The following is a 24,921-nucleotide window of genomic DNA, read 5'->3' on the forward strand; positions in this document are numbered from 1 at the left end:
ACTTGATAACACAGATGCCTCTCCCTGTGTCCTGCAGAGGACACGGGGAGAGGCAACATGATGGCACCGGTGTGCATGCTGCTAGAAAGAATTTGACTTTTTGCTGCACTGCGCAGCTCGCTCAGCCGATGCTTTGCATACATGCCCAGCCAGCAGTGTAGCCCAAGTTTCGAATTTCAAAGATGCCGGCATCAACGACCCTGGTAAACTGTAAACAACCTCTCCTTTCTACCTCTCGAACAAGCTCTCAATTTCTGTAATCTTGTGGAGTTTACTTTGCCTTGAGAAACTGCACCCTGCTTTTAACCTCCATGCTTAACATTTTAACCCACTGCAAAAAATGATTGATGACCTAGGCAGAAAAAGCAGAAAGGTAGGCCTCAAGACTAACACGCAGGAGAGAGTAGTAATGTTTAACAGCCTCGGGCGGGAAGGAATTTCAGTTTACCAATAAGTAGCTAAGTACTAGAAGTAGCAGACGAATATATCTACTTACGAAAGGTAGTAACCACAGATTGACAAATGAACGGAAAATAACGAAAAATATTATGGGATAGGGTAGATTTGACAAGTACTCGCAGATAATGACTACAGCTGAACCAAGATAATTCGAATTTTGGTTCAATTAAACTTATGGAATATCCCCTTGAAAATCCCATGCAAAAGTATAGGAAAGCTGCGTTGTATGTCGAGCTCCGATTTCACTGGTCCTTTCTCAAAAATTATCGCAACACCCTTGGCGATTTGATGCATGACGTTTTTCAAGCCTGGCGCGGAAGCAATGAGAGACAACAGTTCGGCGACGGCTGATCTAGAGCAGCGCCGTTGCTTTTCCCCAAAGGCGTGTGCATCTGCAGTTAACGTGCGCCGCGCGCCAGCACGTGACGTTTGCAAGCCATGGGCAGGAAGAAATGAGACAGAACTGTTTTGGCCACCGCCAGCAACAAAGCAGATGCAGCCAATGCAGCTGTGGTGTTTGGGAGAGGGAAACAAAGAGATGGGCACACCCTTGCGCTTTGCTCTATCGCATTTTTCTACTCTCCCGAACACCCTGGCTGTATTGGTTCCCTCTCGTTCCTTCACACACAAAGCTTGCAAACGTCACATGCTGGCGCGTGGCAAACGATCACCACAGATACGCGCCTCTGGGGAAAGGGCGCGGCGCTGCCCTAGACCGGCCGTCGCCAAACTGTGCCCTCTCATTCCTTCCACGCATGGCTTGAAAACGTCACGTGGCAAACGGCCGAGGGTGATGCGATCATCTTCGGGGAAGGCCCGTCCAATGCACGGTGCGGAGTTCAATGTATCAAACGACCGGTGAAATTGAGTTCGATATACGACGCAGCTTTCCTATACTTTTAATGGGATTTTCAAGGTGATATTCCGCGAGTTCGATATAACCAAAATTCGAATTATCCGGGTTCGACTGTAATATTACTATTAAGTGGCAGTGTATATATATTTTTTTGCGAGTCTTCCATTCTTGCATCTATGAATCAATGAAAGCATATGGTCAGCTGTGATCATGACAGACTTCTCGCATTGTTCGCTTCAAACGACGTTCGCTGCTACCTTGGGTGCGACAATCTTTGCTTGGGATTCATGTAACGCGTACCATATTTACTTGCATGAGAGCCCGCCTCGCACTCTTCCCATTGAGAACATGAAAACAAAAATACTAGTTGTTAGTGTGTCCTTCCGTTTTCGCGCTGTTGCAGTGCAGTGTATTTCTTTGGCAGCGTGCCAAGGTGCTGCGTAGCGAGAACATTACGCACATTACATCACTCGTGTGGCTGTTGGCATTAGCTTTAGTGGTAGGGTAAGGGAAGGGGGGGACTTGATAGAGTGCCAGCGGCATTGAGAGGAGTGGCTGCGGTGCCTTTGCCTTGCTCGGCTCTCCCACTGCGCAAGCCTGGTTTTCATGTTCTTTTTATGACACAGCAAATGGGGTGGGCGCAGTCGGTCGGTCTGCTACTACAAAATCATTGGAACGTGTCATAGCAGCGTCTTTTGAAGCACTGAAGTGAACCATGCAATGAGCCGGCGTCACGATTGCGACTGACTGCATGCTTTCTTTGACGAGTGATGGCTGCGATGGACTCATAAAAAAAATCAACTTTTCTATGTACTGAACCCTCCTCTCAGAGTCATGTTGATTTAAAAAAAAAGTGGGTTCATTACACGAGTAAAAACAGTATTCCCAGTTAGCGCTTTGTTGTTCTGACTCGCCAGTTATGTCATGGCATCACAGGTTTTGTATGCACATGACGGTTGGCGCTGGTGCAGCAGCACACCCATGTCGTCAGTTTGCTTTGCTCGCAGATCGCAGACTGCTAGCAAAATTGGCGTGTAAAAGGGCAAATGTAAAATGCGGTGTGTCAGGGCTGAAGCTTTAGTTCTCATCCGATTGTCAAGATGGCAGCTGGTGCATGCATGCGATGCACAAGGACTTAGTTAAATCGCGAAAAAAAAACATGCTTTTCAATGGGGCAGAATTTGGGAAATAAAAAAAAATTGTTACTTTTTGAATTTCGTTAGATCGGAGTTCGACTGCAGTCTAACTGATGATGGAACTGTGTTAGGCCAGAAAAGAGCTATCATATATATGCTCTTTCTTTTTGTAGGCATAGGTTTTGTGGACCCTCGAAAATAACTTCGCAGACCCCCTGGGGTCTGCAGATCCCCCTTTGGGAAAATGTGTAAGACAGACATACCCCCAGAAAACTGTCTTAGTTAACAGCACTTACAAAACCAACAATCATGAATTTCACCAATGCCTGTCCAAAGCCCCTTTCTTTCCCTTACTCCATGCTGCCGCAGACTGCCGCTTGAAATTATCCTGTCAAGTTTACATGAAAACTACAGAACTCAAGAAAATCTTCTAATAACTGGAATTCAGAATAATTTGAGTTTGATTTATAATGATTTTACTGTATTAGAACCTTGTTCCAATTATAAACGTTCACTTACTTAGCAACACATCCACCTTTTCAGGGGTTGCGGGCAGCTTCGAGGTTGAGCCTGGCATGCTGCGGCAGGCTTGTCCAGTGATGCTGCGGACGGCAGCTTCTTCTTGTGTCCAAAGCATCCTGGCAGCCTCCATTGTGAATCTGCTATCTGTGGTATTCCTATTCAGAAAAAGCCACTTCTGCTCAGGCACAAGCATTCCTTGTCCGAGATGGACCTGTAAAAAATAAATTTGCAATGAATCATTTGCGAAGCTAACATCAACTTAAATGCTTGACTATGTCGCATGTAGTCAGAAAGTAAAGGAATACTTCATTTATGAATGATATATCTTGTGATGTGCCAATATACTACACGCCGTAAAAACCCTACCAAGTAATATTTTAAAGGCCATTGTATCAGCCAAAAACTCAGCCAAATTGAATGACAAATTCATTTTGCATTCGCCACTTTTTTCTTTTCTTTAGGCTAGCGTGACCACCTTGCAACTCAGATCTTGTTTTTCTTTGTTTATTGTTATGATTTTTTTACTGCTAAATTTTTTTTTATTCTTGATTTTTTGGTTTTCTTTATTTTTAATTGGCTTTAAACCTGGCAAAGTTTTTGCTGATCCGGACTCCCTCTCCCTTTTTTTATTTGTTCGAGAGGACAAATAAATGGCATAGTTTGTATAATTTATGCGAAGATGCGTATCATTCACTTTTACCATCCAGAGCAAGCCACAGGTTGAGTGCAACGAAATGCTGAAACCATTGCGCAAATGTGCACTCGATAACAAGAAACAAAATCTGTGCTCTATGCTTGCTCGCACACTGAACAGCTTCTGTACTAGAGCGACTATGACAGAGATCAATTTATAAAATCTGACTTGCATGTCTAGACAGTCACTGCAAAGACAGAGTAGCCTTTTGTGGGCTTTGGATAAAAAAAAATGGTGCGATGTCAGCGCACGTTAAAAATCCCCAGGTGGTCGAAATTACTCCGTAGCCCTCCACTATGGCTCCTCTTTCTCTCTTTCCACTTTCACTCCCATCTTCCGCCCTTCCCTTACGACACGGTTGCGGTGTCCACAGAAAACAAGTGAGACAGTTACCGCACCTTTCCCTTCCTATAAATAAAAACATCAGTTCTTTTTTTTTGCATCAAAAAACCTGTCTAGAAATTCTTGGGTAGACAGGCCAGCAAGATTATGAACACTGCACTGCACATGCAGGCACGCAGCGTTGTATGGCACTGACATAACTTCTAAGGCCACTGTTTTGCCTAGCTGTGATATCAATTCAATTAGCAAATGCTGGAGCATAAAATGCATCCTTGTGTTAGGTATTAACAAATCAGAAACTGTGTAAATCACACATGATACACACCTTTTGGTGTATAGAGCATATCTTGTTCTAACTGACCCAGTGGAATAAGCTTTTTGGCTGGGAAAACACAGTGCAGACTAGTTTTCAAAGTGGGCAAAATACTGAACATGGGTACAACTAACGTTTAACTGGCTTTACCACTCAGGAGCATAAAGGTTTGACGTCATGCTGCCATCAGCTTCCTTTACTAATGTGAAACACCATGTCATGGGCACTTTGCAATGCACATTTTCTTCTGTTGCAACCATCCGCAGCTGAGTAGCCGCAGGCCACTCTAAACATTTTGAGGCCTGATAAGCATCTGTGTGAATGAAGATTAAGTTTATTGTCATTATGATCAGTCTCACTGCAAGTGCACTACACGAAACAGCTGTGACTTAGTGCAGCACAACAGCCATTAAGGCCAGGGTACCTTCAATTTTGCTCATGATTATACATGTGAGAAGGGGCACAATGAAAGCACCCCATAGATTTGGCAGGGAAGTGATAGCAGAAATTGAGGCATTTCACAAAGTAATGCTGCATTACTGTCAGCTCAGGCATTCCCCAGTCAGTCATCCTCCTACAATGTACCTTCTCTAATCTAGCAACATAAGAAGTTCCAGCTGGAATTATCAGTACTAGCAAACCTAATTCTTGTGTTTTGTTTGCTACAGCAATAAACCTTCAGATACTGAGGAAGGACATTGAACAAACACCTTTATGGCTTGGTGAAAATACCCTTGAAATAGAAATGCACATCAATTATTACATTTTGTGAGAACTTGCCTGCTAACATGCACAAGCTGCCACTCAAAATCATAAGCTCCCAATGCACTATAAAATAATCAAAATTTATTCAGCTTACTAATTTTGGAAGCCTACAGGTAATAACGTGAGAAAATAGACATTAAAGATGCTATAAAAGAGTAAATGATTACTGCACTTCTGCACTGCATATGCACTTGCAGCAAGGAATATTCAAGTGCTGTTTCCCATCAAAATGAGAGCCCTTACTTACCTGTCCATTAACAACAGCAAAGTTCCCTGGAACACTTGTATTTGCACCTAGTCCTCTAGATGCATCTGCAAAGATTACAAAATCAGAACACAAGTACACTGTAATACGCCTACAAGATGTACTGCTTGAAACGTCGTGAAATCTCTTAAGGTGCTAAATTTTAGGACAGTAATAAAACCTGTTATGGGCATCCTCTGAATTGCCAGTCGACCGAAGCCAAACACTAGGCACCACAAATGTATCAAATATATTTTAATTTAGGTCTGAAAAGTGTTACAGTGCTCTTTTTTTCATCAAAACCCGTTGCTAGAACAGCAATTAATAACATGTAAGCTTTGGAATTATTTTGGTGCATTCTTATTCAAAGAGCAGTAATGTGATGCATCAAAGAGTGCCAATGCGCCACACAGGGCTGAAAGAGCCAACAAACAAAAGGTATGTGAACAAACAGGGCTGGCATTAATAGTTGTCCTCATACGAGCATAGTTCATTTTGAAGAGTTATTTTGTAGTTATAGTTATAGTTGACAACTAAGTCATATGTGGCTCTCATTTTAGTGTGCTCAAGTGTCTGACAGTCTCACTCAGTATGTCGAATTGACTGTGTACGCACCACTGAGCCAACATAATAGGGGATAAGTAGATGGTGAGCCAGTTAAAAAGGGAATAATGAGCTCATCATCCCAGGTCATATTTCCAGCATTTATCTGCCTTTTTTTTAGCGCCCCTTGGCACCCCTTTATCACTTGTTTTGAACTTACCCAAGACACTTGCGCGCTCTAATGCTGCTGCCTCGGAGTGAAGGCCTGGGCCTGCGAACATGAGACAAAAACAGATTACAACTAGTTTCCACTAACTAGGATGCAATAATTTAACTGCCATTCTCTTACATACCTGATCTCTTTTCAATGCTTTCTGTCTCGAATGGAAAGCCTACACAAGTAAACGCAAAACAAGATTACATCTCAGTTTGTGCTAAAACTAGGATGAAATGGTAGTGCTGTTCACACCTACTTACCTGAGACACTTGAGTTGTTCTCTGCCAGCAGAGATGGAAGGTCTAAGCCAGCAAACAGGAGACAAGATACAAAACTGCATTAGTCTGCACTAACTAGGATGCAATGGTAGTGACTGCAATTCTTTTAAATACCTGATGTGCTTCTTTCCGAAGTCATAGCCTCGGACAGAAGGCCTGCGCCAGTAAACATGAGACAAGGTTAGTTTACAGTATGCACTGAAACTAAGATGCAATGGTAGTGCAATTCAACTGCTTACTTGAGACACTGGAATCCTTCACAACTGCTGCCTCAGAAGGAAGGCCTGTGTCAGTAAACATGAGAAAAGATAAATTTATAGTTTGCACTAAGTAGGATGCAATCATAGTAACTGCCGTTCTCATAAATATCTCATAAATACCTGATGTGCTTCCCTCCAAAGTCCCAGTCTCGGACGGAAGGCCTGCACCAGTAAACATGTGACAAGATGAGTTTACACTCCTCTGAAACTAGGATCCAATGGTAGTGCAATTCAACTGCTTACTTGAGACACTGGAATTCTTCACAACTGCTGCCTCAGATGGAAGGCCTGTGTCAGTAAACACGAGAGAAGATAATATATAGTTTGCACTAAGTAGGATGCAATCATAATAACTGCCATTCTCATAAATATCTCATAAATACCTGATGTGCTTCCCTGCAAAGTCCCAGTCTCGGACGGAAGGCCTGCACCAGTAAACATGTGACAAGATGAGTTTACACTCCTCTGAAACTAGGATCCAATGGTAGTGCAATTCAACTACTTACTTGAGACACTGGCATCCTTTACAACTGCTGCCTCAGATGGAAGTCCTGTGTCAGTAAACACGAGAAAAGATAAAATTATAGCTTGCAGTAAGTAGGATGCAATCATTGTAACTGTCATTCTCATCAATATCTCATAAATACCTGATGTGCTTCCCTCCAAAGTCCCAGTCTCGGACGGAAGGCCTGCACCAGTAAACATGTGACAAGATGAGTTTACACTCCTTTGAAACTAGTATCCAATGGCAGTGCCATTCACATATTTACTTGAGATATTCATGCTCTCTAAGCTTGCCAGTTCGGATGGAAGGCCTGTGCCAGTAAACATGAGAAAAAATTATGTTTACATTTCGCCCTGAAGTGAAGAACAAGAGCAAAATATTGTGATTTGCGCATTTTTTCACCTGTTTGATTTCTTCAAATCCTTATTTGCTGCTCAAACTGTGATGCAACTTATTCATTTATCATAGTAACCACAGTGCAATTATCTGTCATCACAGTTGCAGGTAAACAAGAAAATAAAATTCATGATAGATGTGGAGGTGGGAAAAAAAAAGTGGGATCAGAAATGACTTAAATTTAAGACATTTGAGCTGCAATGCATGATAGGACATATCACATGATGCAGGGGCCAAAATAGTGGAAATCAATTTTGTACAATCCCTATGTGAGAGTACAAAAGTAGTACCTGCATCCACATCAGCTGGCAGAACATACTCTGCAATGACTGTGCCACCATGATGAAAATTCCCTCCGACAGCAGCTCGTATTTCATCTACAGATGAAAGCAATTGAAAAAGGAGCAATGTGTGTAAGAAAGACTGCTGTGTACAGGAGAGAAACAATATTATTTTGAGAAAGTACAGGAATGACAAACTGCAACATACACTCAAGCTATACCAACAAGATAAGAACAATACTTTATAAAAGCATGTGCTCTTTATGCCATGACAATTAAAAAATACATTCACAAAGAATTGCATTTTCGAAGTACCAACTGTTTCTAATGCAAATCAAAGGAAGTCACTACAAACCTTCAGCCGTGTCAGCTTCAAATGTTTTAGAAAATGAGGGGCACTCACAGGAGCCCTAGAGATTCTTATTGCTGTTCTAAAAACTCCCCCGATTTATTCCACATCCAATTCAATCATAATTGAAAAAAAGTATGGTAGATCCCATTTGACTCATTCAATCATAATTGAAAAAAGGTATGGTAGATCCCATTTGACTCACAGGCCGTCAAACTACCTATGTGACACAAGAAATGAGGAGACTGTACTCCCCGATATTGCCATGCACAGGTGCAGACAAAAAAAAAACATGCTATTTCCTTCTAAAATTTTTAAATTTTTTACATGTCACCTAATTTAAACTCACAGCCACTGTATGTGTACACTGGTAGTAGACGCCAGTGTGCATTTGTAATAGAACATAAATAACAGAATACAGAACATAATGGAACATAAATAATGTTCTATTATGTCCAATGCAGGAGTGACTGACTACAATGGAAAAAGGTGCTTATACATGTCCGCGCCTCTAAATACAGAAGGTTAATGACAGCCTCACCAAAAAGGGAGTGGTTTGAAGGTTTGAAGAAAAAGCAGCCAGATGAAGGCAAAAAAGCAGCAGTGGAAGAATAGTAGTAGCCTGGAATACAAATTTCAGGTGTGGTAAATATTGTTACGGACGGTTTAAAGCTCAGGCATAATAGCCTTAGCTTTAAACCAACACAATTCATGCTCAAAACAAACAAGCAAGCAGCTGCAACAGGCATTTCAAGCAGGATTGTATGAGACACCAGCTTCAGAAATCATGCCTGGCAGATCTAGAAACAATCAGATATCGCTGATCATTATCATTTTCCTAACTTAGAAGGCTACCAAAATCAATCTCACATCGATTCGTACTTACAGCATAAATGTTTCCTAGACATTGATATATAAACACAGGCAATTACAACAGCCAGTACATATGGATGCGGTGGCCATTTTTTCTCGATATTAGGAAATGGTTCCCCTAATTTTCCTTTTCTTTTCTTCCTCAATAGCTTTAAATAATGCTAACAAAAAGCAAAGAGAATTTTGAAATATGCTAAACAGTCTCCTTTGCAGTCTCAGCTTCAGTTCTCATTTCAAATACAGAAAGATGACATTGGCCTTAACAGGTTTGAATGCTGTAAGTAGGGACTGATCATGTTTCCAGCAGCAACTAAGTGGGCAGTGAGATTAGCAATCAGGCACCACTACATCAATAAAAGATATTAGGTTTCCCTACTATGTATCAACAGGTGCATCTTGACAGCACGTGACTCAACAAGGCACTTGGATAATTTGCGATTTCTGTGCTCACCAATCTTCTTAAGAAGGGTAGCTGTGAGCTGCTCATTTATCTTGCGGCTTTCCTGCAGCTCCTTCCTAAGGCATTTATTTTCTCTTTCCTTTCTCTTTAGGGCTTCTTTTAGTTGTTCTGTTGTCATCACCTCCTGAAAATTAGAAAAAAAATCACACAATATTTACTAAACGTTTACACGAGTGAAGCATTCTACATATGTGCACATACGAAAAAAGCACGAACCTCCTGTCCTTGGTCTTCACAATCATGCTGTTCCAATATCTTTTCGTGCAAGTCCTTCAAAGACTCAGCTCTTTTCTTCCTCAATTCTTTTGCACTCGTCCAGCGCTGCAATATTAAGAAAGGTAACAGTAACCATTAAACCACAACTAAACATGAACTTTAGAACTTAGACTGAACAAAAATACCTCGACCGCATTTTTACATCAGCAGAGTACAGGCACAAAAACTGAAGAATATGGCAAGGTCAGTTGTTGGGCGAGTTGGTGACAATGTTTCATATCTACAGTGCGATAAACAGGACAAGAGATAAAAATAAACAGAACAAGAAAGGGGTATATACCGGCTGGAGAAGCAATAAAAAATCAGTTGTCAGTCAGCATTGTGTTTGTCGTTATGTTTTCTTTAAGCAAAGCAGCAGTGGGGGCTAGTTGGTTTACCGTTTCAAGAATTTTTTGCGCTACGATATACACAGATACACAAGAAAGCAGGAACCACGTACACAGGAGAGGCGCGCTTGTCCTGTTTATGTTCTTGAAATGTTTTTTTCTCTTGTACCGTTTATCATGTTGTAGATATGAAGAATATGACATGCTTTTTCAAAGACAAGGCTGTATATGCACAATTATTCAATGATTTTTCCATATAAAGAGGTGAGCACCCTTGTGGAAAAAAGAGAGGCATGAATGTGCACACGTAAAACAAATACTCACCCTCTTCTTGGATGGCACAATATCATTTTCCACCTCAATGAGCCTAGGAAAAGGCTCCCTTAAGGCTTTCGCCTTCTGTCGAAGCCCTGCTAGATCATCTGAAATGAATAAAAGGTCACTAAAAGCAGTTTTATGCAGGTGTGTGCCTGCGCAGTCATGCCGAAGGACCACTGTGTCAGTAAAGCAACACGGTGACAGCCTGTCGATCATTGGCTTTGCATAGGTATGCCCACTCAATTCTGCAACAGTAACATGTGACCATCAACTGCTCAGTGCAGAAGCGCCGAGCTGAAGCAAAACGTAAATCGGCAGAGGGAGCAGATGTAGGCGGTGGAATCATGCGCCATGAGAGAGCATCATCTGCTTGGCTCTTCTGTTCCATGGGAAGCAACCACTCTAAGTAGGTTTTATGAGTTCCGAGAACGTTTGTTCTTTCTACTGTGTGCTTGTGGCTTTGATTGGTACAAACTTGTAAAGTTTCATGTACTACACATGTCCCCAGTTCTATTTGCGGTTGAAATTATGTAATGTCAGGTATTTTATGTATTCAATAAAAATTTCTGCCAAATAGTGCAAATAGTTGTCATGCATGCTCAGATGGATGTCTTGCAAATGTGTGTTCTCATTACTGATATTATCCGGACTACATGCAGCGGTAAAAACCAGTAGTGGCACTCAGTGGCGTCAATAGGGTCACCCGCAACCCGTGCAGAGGCGCCCCCCCCCCCCCCCTGTCTCCGCTTTTAAGCATCCGCGCAACTTCTCTTTTACTTCCTCTGTAGTGACCAGACTTTCCATTCCACTGAGCAAAAGACAATCCGTGCCTCTCGGCGCGTTGAAAGTGATGTCGAGGAGAGAGAAAGACAGGAGAATGAACAAGACAAAAAGACTGCTGGAAAGAGATACTGCCAGCGGTCCTCGCTTGGGAAACGAGAATGAACTACACATACACAAACGGAGGCGATGCAGCGGCGCGGCTGCCGACGGGTGTCGTATTACACGCTCCAGCGAGAGCGCGGGGGTTTCCGATGGGTATCGGGTTAATGCAGGTGTTTCCAGGTGCACGTACGTGAGCAATATGAGCAGGAACACGCAAGCGCATGGTCCTCGAAACCCACTTGGGGCGTTACAAATCTGCAGCTGTAGCAAAACAAAGTAAAAGGGCGCCGCGGTTCCGCTAAATGTTGGAACTCCCGCCTTGCTATAGCATTGCTGCGAAGCGACAGCTGATTGCAGGGCGCCGGCCGCTAGCTATGATAAGGCAATTATGGAGCGCAGATCGCGGACCGTGCTGTCTGTAGTTCTGCGAAAAATGCAGGTTAAACATTTATTTTCTATGTGGTCAAATTTAAAAGGTTGACCAGAAAATATTCGTTTAGAGCATGCTTGACACACGCACACCCACATAGAAAAAGAAAACAAAAATACAATAAACAGCGGTAATAAGCGCAGAACTAGACACCACGTTCCGCAATCTGCGCTCCGTAAGCGCCTACACTTGCGCGCTTATGGAGCGCACGTCTTTTACACAACAATTTTACACAATTTACACAATGCGCGTCTTTTACGCAATAATTCATTTCACTCTCCAACCCTTCCTCCCTCCAACTATTTCGCCATGTGATGCCAAGTGCAACGATTGTACTACTGACCACAGTTAGCGCTGTCAAGGCCCAAACATAACCACGAGCTAGCACTAAAAAGTGTGAAATCTGCTCACACAGCTACACAGACCTAAAGCCACTTCGAGAATAGCAAGCAGGTTTTAAATAAGCCCCGCGTAACCATTATCGTAGTAACCATGACCACTGAAAACTGTACGAAAAACACCCACCTGAAAGGGCAATAACAAAGGCGGGATAATATCCTTCAACCTCTCCATTTTCACTACGCCAAAAGGCGTCCACCTTCTTAGTCGGGTTGCAGTCATCCACGTCTGACGGTCTGAAATTTTTAATCCAACTTACAGGCAATATCGCCTTTACTTTATCTATGTATTTAACAAATGCAAGCATCGTACTGGAAATACTAAACGTCTTTTTCACGATGCACAAACGTCAAAATGCAGCGACGCAGCCAACGCAGATACAAAATTCGCTAGGTCTGGCTACAACTTCGTCTGCAAACGGCTACTGTTGTTGTTGTTGTTCTCCTCTGATTTGGTGGCACATACCCACGCAGGGGGATCGGCCAAGAATTGTAGTGCAGAGATATTAGGTTTTGAGATGTAAAACTACATAGCAAAAAAATAAATATAAATAATTGCTAGGGAATAGAAAAGGAAATGTAAATATGAAAAACCAAAAAAAAAAATGGGTAAATACTTACGCACGCATGAAAGAATACTAAGATTCATATGTACAGATTAAAAATTCAAAGCATATTAGCAAGGCAGACGTTTTGAATGGCGTTAAGAACAGACGTACCCAAGCATGGTGGCACCGAACGATAATAAAATCTGGCTGCTCAAATTAAGACCCAGCTTTTGTAACGGCTTCTCCAATTACCGTTTTCTCATCATGGTAAAACGGCGGCAAAATAGCAAGAAATGACCTATTGTTTCCGGTTCCCCGCACCCGCAGAATGCGCAGACGGGATGAAAGCGTCAAACCAGACCTGTGCATATAGAAATTTAGAGGCGGAATATGACAGCGTAGCCTGGTTATAGAGAAACCCAGTCTGCCTTGATTGACATGATTTCCTATTCCAGGAATACTTGAGATGCAGGTAATCGTCTGATGATAAAACAGATCCAGACTGCGTGCTTAATAAGGAACGCCTACGAAATTGTGCTGCTGTTATGTACGAGAATGGGCAGCACAGGGCCATACAGAGATTCTTTAGCTATTCTATCAGCAACCTCATTGGCTGTCACATTACTGTGGCCTGGTACCCACAATATATGTATGAGGCTAAAATGTGAGGGGAACAATGAAAGAAAGGTGTTTAATAGTGGCAAATCCATATTCGAAGAAAGCGACAAGCACAAGGAATAAGAGTCTGTAATTACAGCCACTGTTGAGCATACGGTGTGTCTAGTTTGCGCAGAGCAAGCACCACCGCTAGCAACTCCGCCGGGAAAATTGGGGTAAAGTCCTGAAGCCGGACTGACAAAGCCCAGTCTAAAAGTGGACAGTATATTCCAACGACGGCCTTTTCATGAAATTGGGAAGCATCAGTTTCTATCATTATGCTAACGGGAAAACTTTGTAAATCATCTTCTAATAATCCATTTACTATTTAAGGTGATAAGGGTTTTGCATTATTTGGGAAAATGTCATCATACACAATTTGAACCGAAGATGAACTTACTTTTGTTGGAAGGATGTTAGAAAGGACTACGTGCAAAGGTTAATTGTAACAGATTTTGCACTAGTATTACCTGCGGGCCGGGTATGAAACCGAGGCCACCTGACTCCAAAAAAGGAGTCTGGCTCGCAACAAAAAATTGATATGGAGCGGTGGAATTGTGATTCATACATTTTTAGGCACGTCATGGACAGTCAAGAATTGTAATCTAGCTAACAACGGTGGTATTCTGGCTTCAAGGTATAATACATTTGAAGTTTATTTTCCTCTCCGCTGCCTTGTCCCCTTCCCTGCACTCTAGGCTAGCGCTGTCTGTAGTCACTCACGTCCGAGAGGTGGAGAAAAAACAGACATTAGAATATTGCACTATGAATATTACAATATATTACATTCGTATGGTATAAGTAGTCGTAGTAATCTGTGAAAATGAGAAATTTCATTCCATGGTCGAGAGCGAGTTCATATGTTCAATGTAGCAGGCCGCAATACTTCTTTATTAATTTTGATATTATCCGGCTCCTCCCGTAGAAGAGTTAATGGTTGATAATAAAGGGGTTGAACTGCTTTCTTGAGAATAGGAGCATAAAGAAATAGAGGAAGGTATGACAGGAGACAAAGCTGGCCGGGTCAGCCCAACTAATCAGCACAGTCCCAAAATCAGTGTTATTAATCAGGCCTGCATTAACCAAATATAAATTGTATGTCAATAATTCCAGACACAATATATGGAAAAAAGGAAATTGTCTTGACCTCAGAAATTTATTGAGGTATGAAATAAAACAACCCTCATGAAAACTATATGCGGTACCCGAGGTATGGCTGTCCTAAGCAGCCACACTAGGCAAGAAAGTGATTGAGAAAAACGCGGCCCTAGAAGGTTGTGAGAACGCTAACTTTTTGTTTTTAGGGCATGGTCATATCATGGACATTTGAATAACTATTAAGTGCCATAAAGCTGTGTAAGCTGGTTCTGAATTTAGAGAAGTATATATGTGTCACATGGGTCTAGGCCTGTAGAATGCGCGTAATCTGTTGCCATTGCGAAATTCATTGAGGTAATTTCTGAATAGGTATCGCGGAGAAAGACATGGGGCTTTTTTTTTTCTTGTTTTTTAAGTTCGACTATAGCAGATGCTAGGACGCTGCAGGCGTAGATACAGTCGTCGTCGGCGCGCCTCGCCATGAGGACAGCCTTCGCTTCCGTGCACGGAACGCATGTCACATCTCGATGCACCGTGAGCAACCACACAACGTTTAACACGTTGCTCGAAACTGTTCAGAGGGCACGACGAGGGATCGTAAATCCGGCAATCGCAAAAATGGCGAAAGGCGAACAGAACGCACGAAGCACGAAGACAGCCAACTACAGCCAAGAGCCAGAGCAGACAACGCGGGGAGGTAGCCAGCGGAGACCAACGCGTCAGCGGGCGCAGCAGCCAATAGCAGTCGCTCGATCCTCCGCGTTTTCGCGGAGCGCGCGCTTTGCCCAATCGCAGGCTTGAATTTGAGCGCGGGAAACTAGAAAGTTGTCGCCCGCCTCGACCGCGCCGCTGTCGACGCCGCCGAGGGTGGAGAAGAAAGCGCAAAAATTCACAAACAAAACAAGATCACGATGGCGGCGCTCAGTTTGGCGGGAAAGGAATGGCGCGCGCGCGAAGTTTGGAATTTTCGGCGCTTGCTCGCTGCTCCGCGGCTGCCGCCGCTTGTCATATAATTAATTTCGAGTATTTCTACAGCAAGTTGGGCATTGATAATTACAGGAAGGGTAGTGTATAAGACATACTACCGACTATGTCGCGATTTTTCGGTTTTCAAAGGTCGCGTCCACCCTTAAAAGCGGAGAAAAAAAGGGGGGGGGGGCCGCACCGGTCGGTTTTATCAAATAAATAAACTTCACGAAAACGTAAGAAACTAGCATAGAGAAAGAAATTCTTTCTTTATAAAAAAAGTGGTACTCGACTTTCACCCTTGAAAACAATTATATATGTTTGGCGTTTTGAGAGCCCCTCTTTCTTCGCCACCCATAAATAATTTCGTATTTGTCGCAGTTTTTATTTTTATTAATACTGTGAATAATTTATTTATTATATTATTAAAACAGCAGTAATAGTAGCGCTAAGGTAAGACGTACGCACGACCACGGCCGGTCTCAAGGGAGAGCGAGAAGCGCGCTCTCGTGCTCTCCCTCGAGACCGGCCGTGGCACCAGTGGCACGACGTCGTGGACGTACTATCTACCTTGGACGTACTACGCCGCTGTATTGTAGTACCGATCGAGGCTCGCCGGGCGTGGCGACGGCGCAAGATGTAGGTTGCCTGTATAGATATATAAAAAACCTAGGCGAACTTTTTCGAGCCTTGCAGTCAGAGGAAAAGGTGCAGCGTGGTTTTTCGCTTTGAAAAACTAAGAAACTCGCATATATTGCATACGTTCCTGAAGTGCGCGGTGTCTGTGACAATGCCTGGGCTGGTTTCAAGGAAACGGCGTAAGAAGTATTTGGAGCGCGGCGCGTTCTTCAGCGTACCGGCTTCAACGTTTTACAGACGGCGAAAGGGCCACGACACTGCCGCCGGCCGAAGTGATTCAAAAGCGCACGTCCCAAGTGCTCAAAAAGGTGACTGCAGAGGTGAGTCGGGGGCATCGTTCTCCAATGACGCACTGGCCTATGGGGAGTCTTCACGTAGCCAGAGTCGAACTGTCAGGCCCGATAACACGACTGACGGCGAGCCTTCAACCAGCTACAGTATATTTGAGAGTGTGGAGTCCGACACCACGCCCGACGACGAGCCTAGCAGCCGGAGTCATGACGATTGTAGTGGGTCTGGCACAATGACCGACGATGAGCCCTCAAGCTGCCGCAGTGATAACGACAGTGTAATAAGGTCCGAAAATGACATTTCGAATGACTCCACAGAAGTCAGTGACAGTCTCGACGATGACTTTCGAACAAGCTTTGACGAACCTGACACATCTGAAAATGAAGATGACCTGCCATTGTTCAGTGCCCAGCTATGTAATGAAACCTTACCCCACTCCCAGGTCACTAAGGCTGGTGCTTTAGCAGCTGTCATGGCATTTGCCATTTCTCATGGTCTAACTTGGACAGCACTGGGCGACCTGACAAAACTGATCAATTTTCTTTTTGGAGAAGATGTCTTACCCCCAAGCACATACACATTCCGCAAACTGTGGTTAAAGGAAACTCAAGATGTGGTACAGTACTACTACTTCTGTGAGGAGTGCAAGCCCGAGCTGAAGGTCGATGCAAAATCTGCTCAGTGCCCTAAATGCAAGCGCAAAGCCTTCAAAAACTTAAAGACCAAGGTTAATTTTTTATTTTTCTAGATATGGAAAAACAGCTTCGCTTCCTAATTGACAGCACGAAAAAGGAACTACATCACAACTTGCAGAAGCTTGCAAAGCCTGCCTCAGTCATTTCAGATGTGACTAGTGCTGAGTGCTATGCAAGAATGCAGAAGGCCAGAAATCTTGGGAGCGACGACCTCACCCTTACTGTCAACACAGATGGAAGTCCAGTGTGGAAGTCGTCAAAGACATCAGTGTGGCCTGTGCAGTTTATTGTTAATGAATTGCCAACGCACTTGAGATTCAAACATCCCATTCTGGCAGGGCTCTGGTTTGGAAAAACCCATCCGAGAATGCAACTTTTCTTAGAAAAATTTGTGCATGAAGTTAACCACACCAAACCATTGAGGTGGAAATATGAGTCAAGCACACACCTGTCTAGACCTGTTGTGCTGTGCTGGTCAGTTGACGCACCTGCAAGGGCAGCCGTGTTGAATATGGTTACCTTCAATGGCTACTTCGGATGCCCATGGTGCTTCATCCGAGGAAAGCATATAAAAGGTAAGCAGTCATATGCAGTGGCTTAGGGAATGTGAGAATGTAGGGGTCATTAGTGGCACTGCATGTTTTCAAGTACATAAGTTTGTACGAGCTATACTTATATGCCTTATATTCTCATTGGTCTTCAGGGAGCCTGCGGTATGTCACACATGAGCAGCCAGAAGCCAGGACGACAAAGATGGTCGAGCGTGACATGAAGTTGGCAGTCGACTATGCTGAAAATATGAATGGTTTCAAAGGACCGTCTCCACTGATCAGCCTGAAAGGTTGTTTTTTCCTCCACCTCCTCTCCTGCTTATATGTGTTTTGCATTGGCATAGCTGCTAGTAGTTTTTGGTTGTGAGAAGGAACTTCAGCACTAAACATTTCTGAAGAAGCTTATGATATATCTTACAGCTACCACTGTCAGCCTTTCCTCATGCTCCGATAATACAGAGCGACAAAATACTCCCAAATTGGTAGCACAGGCTCGTAGTGATTAATTCATCACTGGTAACTGCCACCACTTAAAATATCATACTGGTTTTTAATTTTTTACTATTGCTGGCAAGCTGCGTTACAGACCACAGAACTGTGCCTCTGTTGTCTTCAACTGATAAATCTCGGGCTTAATAGCTGGAAATTTGAATTCTGAGACATGATAACCATCAGCAGAAGTAATCACTTGCAAGTTAGGTTCATGGCAGAATTTAGGCTCGCTGCAGTTTGAACTAGATGAATGCTGCAGTTGCTGCCAACAAATAACAGCATGAAGCTATCAGCACTGGATTCAGGTGAGAGCTAAGGAGGCTGCAGGCCAGAGCCTTGTCTCCAAGGGTTAGAAAAGGGCACAAAATTATTCTAACCTACTTCACATATGGGACCACAAATAAGGAAACTTTTAGCAACTGGTATAGAGAAAAAAAAACAGAACGAAAAGACAAAGACTTCACCTAATCTGTCTTTGTTTACTTGCAGGGAGACCTTATCGAGCCGCAAAAACAGGTATTCCCTACCCCTCTGGGAGGCCCTTTTTTATTGGGAGGCCCTTTTTTGTGAGGTGAACTGCACTTGCTTAGATTTGGAGCAGTATGAGTAGTCTCCTGTCAATCCCTCAATCCCGTGGTTGTGGATGACATAAAAGAAAATATAACTTGAACAATAGATGAGATAAGCAGGAAAATCTTTTTTCACTGCCACGACCAATAGCGCCCTACATTTCTCAGATAGTTTCATCGCTTGTTTTCTCCTGCTTTAGGGGGAAAATATAGGCGGCAGACTGATAACTAATGTATCACTCTTTCACTAATTGAAATGATCACATCTCATTCTTTTTTTAGTTTCATGTGGTTAAAATGAAATTGGCTATATTGCAGAAGTATAGTATAGAAGCAAGAACAAACCACCAAGGAAGGAGGTGGGGTGGGGGTTAAATGCACATTAGCTCAGGGCCCCCATTTTCCTTAATCCAGCATGGCAGCTATGATTGCAAAGATCCATAGGAACTATATGAGCAGCTGCTACAGTAATGGCAGGTGTGAAGGTTTCTGCATATATCCCGCATTCAACTGTGAAGCTTGAAGTTACGGTAGAGGTCAGTCTGGAATATATATTAATCATAGCTGTCATGCTATTTGCTTCAGCCTAGTTGTACGAGGTTTTAATTTACTGCTATACATTTGCAGGAATGCAAAACAGTTTCAAATCAGCTAGCTAGCAATGAACAAGTGCTGAAATTTGTAAAATTGTGTCAGCTGAGTTATTTTTCTATCCAAAAAAAGAAAGCCTAAATATCATCTGTAGTGCTTAGTGTGACTTCTGGTGTCAGGTGCTGTAAAGTTTTTTTTTTTTTAGTATGCAACCAGTCCTCCTTACTCTTTTCTGAGCACGCCGGCTAGGTTAGCTCATTTCTTTTCTTGAGACCGATTTATTCTCATAAACTATGCTTACTTCCTTATTGTCCCATATGCATTTTCTACGAGCTCAAGCATGCCATTCTTCAGCGGTACGATGTTTTCCTGACATTAAATGAGCTATATTATTTCCTCTTCCAGGTCTTGATCTTGTCAATGGCCAGAGTGTTGAGTATATGCACTGCGTCTTGCTCGGTGTTGTGAGGCAACTCACTGAGGTCATCTTCTCCTCTTCGAACTGTGGTCAGCGCTTCTACATTGGTAAGCAAATGCCTGGTTTTCCTGTCTAAGTCATTTTTGGCTCACAAGCTTTAAGCTAGAAGTATTGTCAGTATTGCAGCCTACTATGTTCAGTTTTGCAGGATATGGATTTTGTGCTCTTGTGCAATTGGCACATAATTCATGGCAGTTTACTAACTACTAAATACTATGAATTAAATGATGTGCTGAGTCTCTTTTGCAATTGGTTCTACTATCCTCTTTTCCCAAGTGTGGTCTCTCAATTGCACTTTGTTTTGTTTCATTCAGGGCTATGGGTGGGTCAAGACTACCAAAATTTCATTTGAATATTTCTCTTTCTGATCTACATTTATAAGGAATCAATGACCCCTTTCTTAAAATACATGTCCACGCTTAAAAATGCATTACCGTCTCATATGCTTTTTTCACTATTGCATACACCTGAATATTAAACTTTTATCTTTACTGAATGCCCCAAAGTGGTTTGTTGATGGACTGTAATATAAGTGCGCCACAAAAATGTGACAAAGAGGAGACGTGGACAACGACGGCACAGAACTGACAACTTATTTATTGGAAGAACGGAAGAGCATATATACACACACACTTGGTATATGCACATGCGCATAGTCCATTTGCAAGAATTTTTTTGGGAAAAAAAACTTTTGAAAAAATAATAACAGCGTATGTAAAAAGCCCCCATCATACGCACGTGGTGAAACCTGCCAATGCACTATCGGTTGTGCAGCATGGTCATCTCTTTTTCTGTCAATGCGATGGACGTTTTACTGACACAAACATTTTGTTTCCTGTTAATATGAAAAGCCTCGGCGATTTCTCGAGTAGTCTGGTCATTACGAAGAAATAGTATATTAGTGTCAACAAAGAAAGGTACGCACAAACACGCATTACAATGTTTTGATAAGTTTGTTTCAATTTTTTTCAAGGACTGTGCATGCTCTATAGCCTAATGTTGATGCAATGGCCTGTCTGCCCAATATACGTACGGCCACAGGACAATGGTATTTGATGCACTACACCCATTCTACAACTAATGAATCTCTTGGCGGGATTGACCTGGCATCTGTTCTTACTTCTTGCGCCCCCCAGCTTTCATTGAAATGCTGCACCTACCTTGCTGATCTTATTAGGGGTGGAAACGAACACCTGTACGCCACCAAAAAAAGAAAAAAGTAAGTAAAAAAAAAGTAGGGGCAAATTATGGTGTACCGGTGTTCTTTTCCGCCCCTAATAAGATCGGCAAAGTAGGTGCAGCAGTTCAAAGAAAGCTGGGGGGCGCAAGAAGTAAGAACAGATGCCAGGTCAATCACGCCAAGAGGTTTCATTAGTTGTAGGATAGGTGTAGTGTATCAAATACCATTGTCCTGTGGCCGTACGTATATTGTATATTGGGCAGACAGGCTGTTGCATCAACATTAGGCTGATGGAGCATGCACAGTCCTTAAAAAAGAATGAAACAATCTTATCAAAACATAGTAATGCGTGTGAGTGTGTACCTTTCTTTGTTGACACTAATATACTATTTCTTCATAATGACCAGACTACTCGAGAAATCGCCGAGGCTTTCCATATTAACAGGAAACAAAATGTTTGTGTCAGTAAAACGTCCATCGCATTGACAGAAAAAGAGATGACCATGCTGCACAACTGATAGTGCATCGGCAGGTTTCACCACGTGCGTATGATGGGGGCTTTTTACATACGCTGTTATTATTTTTTCAAAAGTTTTTTTTTCCCCAAAAATTTTTGCAAATTGACTATGCGCATGTGCGTATACTAAGTGTGTGTGTATACATATGCTCTTCTTCCATTGTCAGTTCTGTGCCGTCGTTGTCCACTTCTCTTTGTCACGTTTTTGTGGAGCACTTACATTACAGTCCATCATGGTTCACCCACTCGCCCAATCAGCCGTTCTTCTACAGCGGTTTGTTGGGTGAATTGGTTGAACGTTATTTGAAAACAGCAATGTCCAAAAAGAAAAAAAGAGTGTCCAAGTATGCTTTTTTCAAACCGCTTCGCTTGATTTCAGCTTAGTACATTGTATATTCCATATGTATATAAGAAAATTTGTACCTATTTACAAATGTTGATATCTTTCTACATCTAAATTCAAGTCTCTTCTATAGACAGAACTAAATAATGGCTGTAGTCTACTGTTGTTATCTCTTGAGGCCTAGTTCATTAGCATGTAACTGTTTCCGTTAGGTCAAAAAGTTCGATCTTTTGCTTGCTTCAAGGCAAGAAAGCACAGGGCATGCACTTCATGCAGTGTACCGGACTTTCATCATATTGGTGAGCATATGGCAGAAGCTTCCAAAGAGCTACAAAGAGCTGACTGAGGACTTCAGCAACATAGCTTCTTATCCAAAAGCCCGCTTTCTTGAGTTTAGACAATGAAAAGGTTCTAATGATGTTTGCATACTTGTATATTCTATCATACATTATGCATGAATCCGTGCTTTCTAAAGGTTGTGCACTTTCATTTTTGCAGGTGCTCCTTCTATAGTGGAAAAAATTGAAGCACGACTCCTGAACATCAAGCCTCCACACTGCATCACAAGGTTGCCACGACCACTCAGAGAACGAGGCCACTGGAAGGCATCAGAATGGAGGCAGTGGTTACTTTTTTATGCCCTGCCTTGTCTTAATGGCATCTTGCATCCCGAAAACTGGAAGCACCTGTCAAAACTCTCGGAAGGTGTTCATATACCTTTGCGGGAGAAGCTCACCTTGTGTGAGATTGGCAAAGCAGGTAAATGCATTATTGCAGTCATTGCAACGTTTTAATGCCTGCTAATTTTCTTGGCACAATTATATTATGTACAGCTTGAGATCATTTTGTGGAGTAGAAAAACCTCTGGAAGACTAAATGCAAGGATTTCATGAAAGAACTTTTGGGAAAATCATTTACATGAGGTGACCTCTTAACGAAAAATTATTAAAATTTCCAACTCTCAACCATGCAGATGATATGAAAGTAATACCATATATGCACCTCATAGTATTATTTTACTCCATGTTAAGTGCCTGCCTATATTTTATATTGTCTGTGTATACAAACATGTTGTTTGCATTTTACCAGACTCGTTTCTAATGGCTGAACCAAACTATGGTATGGGTAAATTTCATCTGCTATATTAACATGAGTCTCAATTACCATCATGTTTCTGTATAGCCTTAAAATTTTATTCCACTAGTGCGAAAAAAATGGTTTATCAAATTAAAACCTGCTTGTCTTTGATAAATACCTCATTTAGGACTTTTAGAGAAATGGATAAACTAAAATAAAATTAGCCTTAATGGAGTTGCTTTTGGTTTGGAAGTTCACCGTCAATGTAGAAAAGACATACTCGCTACAGTTAACTTTGTTTATTAACAGACAAGAGGGTGCGACCAGCGTCAAGCCAAACTGGCCAGCCGGAGAATTAGGATTGGACTTGCTTCCCAGCACTAGAGGAGGGTGACGGCCCCCGCCGTTGGGGAAGTCCCGCTGGGAGCGGACAGGGAGCGAGTTCTCGCGGCGACGCGCGAAGGGTGCAAGGGTCTATTCAATAACGCGCACTGCTCTAGTCACACAACGGATGAGGACACAGCACTTCAAACGCAGCACTTCAAACGCAGCACTATTATTACTGTGTTCTTTTTTTTTTCAGAGTTGCTTCTGGAGAGCTTTGTTGTTCAGAGCAAGAACCTCTATGGTGTTGAATTCCTGACATTCAACGTTCATGCCCTTCTGCATCTGGCGAACTGTGCTCGTTCCCTTGGACCACTCTGGGCACATTAAGCCTTTGTTTTTGAAGGAGGGAATGGAAAGATTGTTCGCCAAGTGTCGGCTGCAAATGGCATTCCACAGCAAATTGTAGAAAGAATAGTGATGAATCAACAGCTACAGAAAATTATTGACAGCGACAAGCTACCTGCGCATGAAAAACAGCGGTGCAAAAGCATGATTGGCTATCCTAATGTGCAGAATGCCATTCATGTAGATAACTTGTGCCTCTTGGGAAGGGGCAAAAACATTGCTTTAACCCCTGAAGAGCAAGATGCTGTGTATCATTGCTGCGGTATCACCGCATCAACAGGTGTTGAGTATGAGCGGTTCATTCAGGCAAGGCAGGTGTACCATAGCACCACATACAAGAGACCCTCTCCATCTGATACCACCTTCATTAGAACACAGAGTGGCTTCTACAAGCGCATAGAAAAAATTGTTTTTCTGAGTGCAGCTAACACTTGCATCCTATTTTGTAGACCAGTAATAATTGCTGATGTGGCTGCTATACCTCCCCACATAAAAGAGTGCTTCATATCTTTTGAGACGGCACTTGACGTGGTTCTTCCAGTTGAAGTGGATGACTGCTGCTTATTTATCAAGTTCCCTGAGGAGGAGAAGACGTTCATTTGTGATCTTCCAAACAAGGTCGAGAGGGACTGAACACACTATGCAACATCTGTCAGATTTCTGGGAGATCTACATTAAGTTAAAGCCATCTAAGGCTAGACTAGACAGCTGTGAGGGGCATATATCAGTCAACATAGCGCAGTTCTTCCTATTCATCTAGTCGCCATTGCGCGTACCCTTTGCTGTACAAGAGCAGCATAAATTGTTGTTCTTTTTTGTTTGTATATATATTCAGGCGGGAAGTCAATGTTATGAGTTAACGCACCTTACCTAATTTTTGTGAATGTGGTATACATGGAATAGATAAAGAGCTTCAAGAATAATCGGTTTGCTTTATAGGTTTTGGTTGGTTTAAATTTCACCTGGGGTTCGTTAACATGCTCTAACATCAGGCAGTACATGGGCGCTTTGCTTTTCACATCAATCACAAACTGCCCGCTGCAGCCGTAATTCAATCCTGTATTCTTAGAGTCGGCAGTAGAGCACAGTAACAACTGCTGCACCAAGGGGGGGCACAAAGAACAATTAGAAGCTTTGTTGTCAATAGTGGTTAACATAGTAGTTTTCAATATGCTGTATAATTCAGACTATAGTCACAACTCAATATGACCTACCCCAAACTTGCACATTTCAACATGATGTCAAAGGATGCTGTGATGTTCCTATAAAATCGTGCGAAAAGTTTTCATACACCAGGTTCTGTTTGCAATTTTTTATTCTATCAATTCTGTGACTGTCAGTGTCGACCATTATTGCATATAACTAATTGAA

At 42.5% G+C, this 24,921-nt stretch overlaps 1 protein-coding gene and 1 pseudogene across 1 annotated transcript; one reads left to right on the plus strand and one right to left on the minus strand.

The window, feature by feature from the left end:
• Window positions 1-2,962: 2,962 nt before the first annotated feature.
• LOC146188402 (uncharacterized) lies at window positions 2,963-9,798 on the minus strand. The gene is made up of 12 exons (XM_084605044.1): window positions 9,710-9,798; window positions 9,485-9,617; window positions 7,821-7,907; window positions 7,277-7,318; window positions 6,873-6,917; window positions 6,609-6,791; window positions 6,484-6,525; window positions 6,352-6,393; window positions 6,228-6,266; window positions 6,095-6,145; window positions 5,335-5,399; window positions 2,963-3,184 (listed from the first exon to the last, which is right to left on the minus strand). The coding sequence occupies exons 2-12, from the start codon at window positions 9,609-9,611 to the stop codon at window positions 2,963-2,965; spliced, it is 945 nt and encodes a 314-aa protein (XP_084461170.1). The 5' UTR covers window positions 9,612-9,617; window positions 9,710-9,798.
• A 6,387-nt stretch (window positions 9,799-16,185) lies between these two features.
• Window positions 16,186-24,309, plus strand: LOC146188403 (uncharacterized; annotated as a pseudogene).
• The last annotated feature ends 612 nt before the right edge of the window (window positions 24,310-24,921 follow it).

Source organism: Amblyomma maculatum, chromosome 5 (assembly GCF_055883805.1).
Source record: "Amblyomma maculatum isolate TAMU_Amacu chromosome 5, ASM5588380v1, whole genome shotgun sequence".
NCBI classification, from domain to species: Eukaryota; Metazoa; Arthropoda; class Arachnida; order Ixodida; family Ixodidae; genus Amblyomma; species Amblyomma maculatum.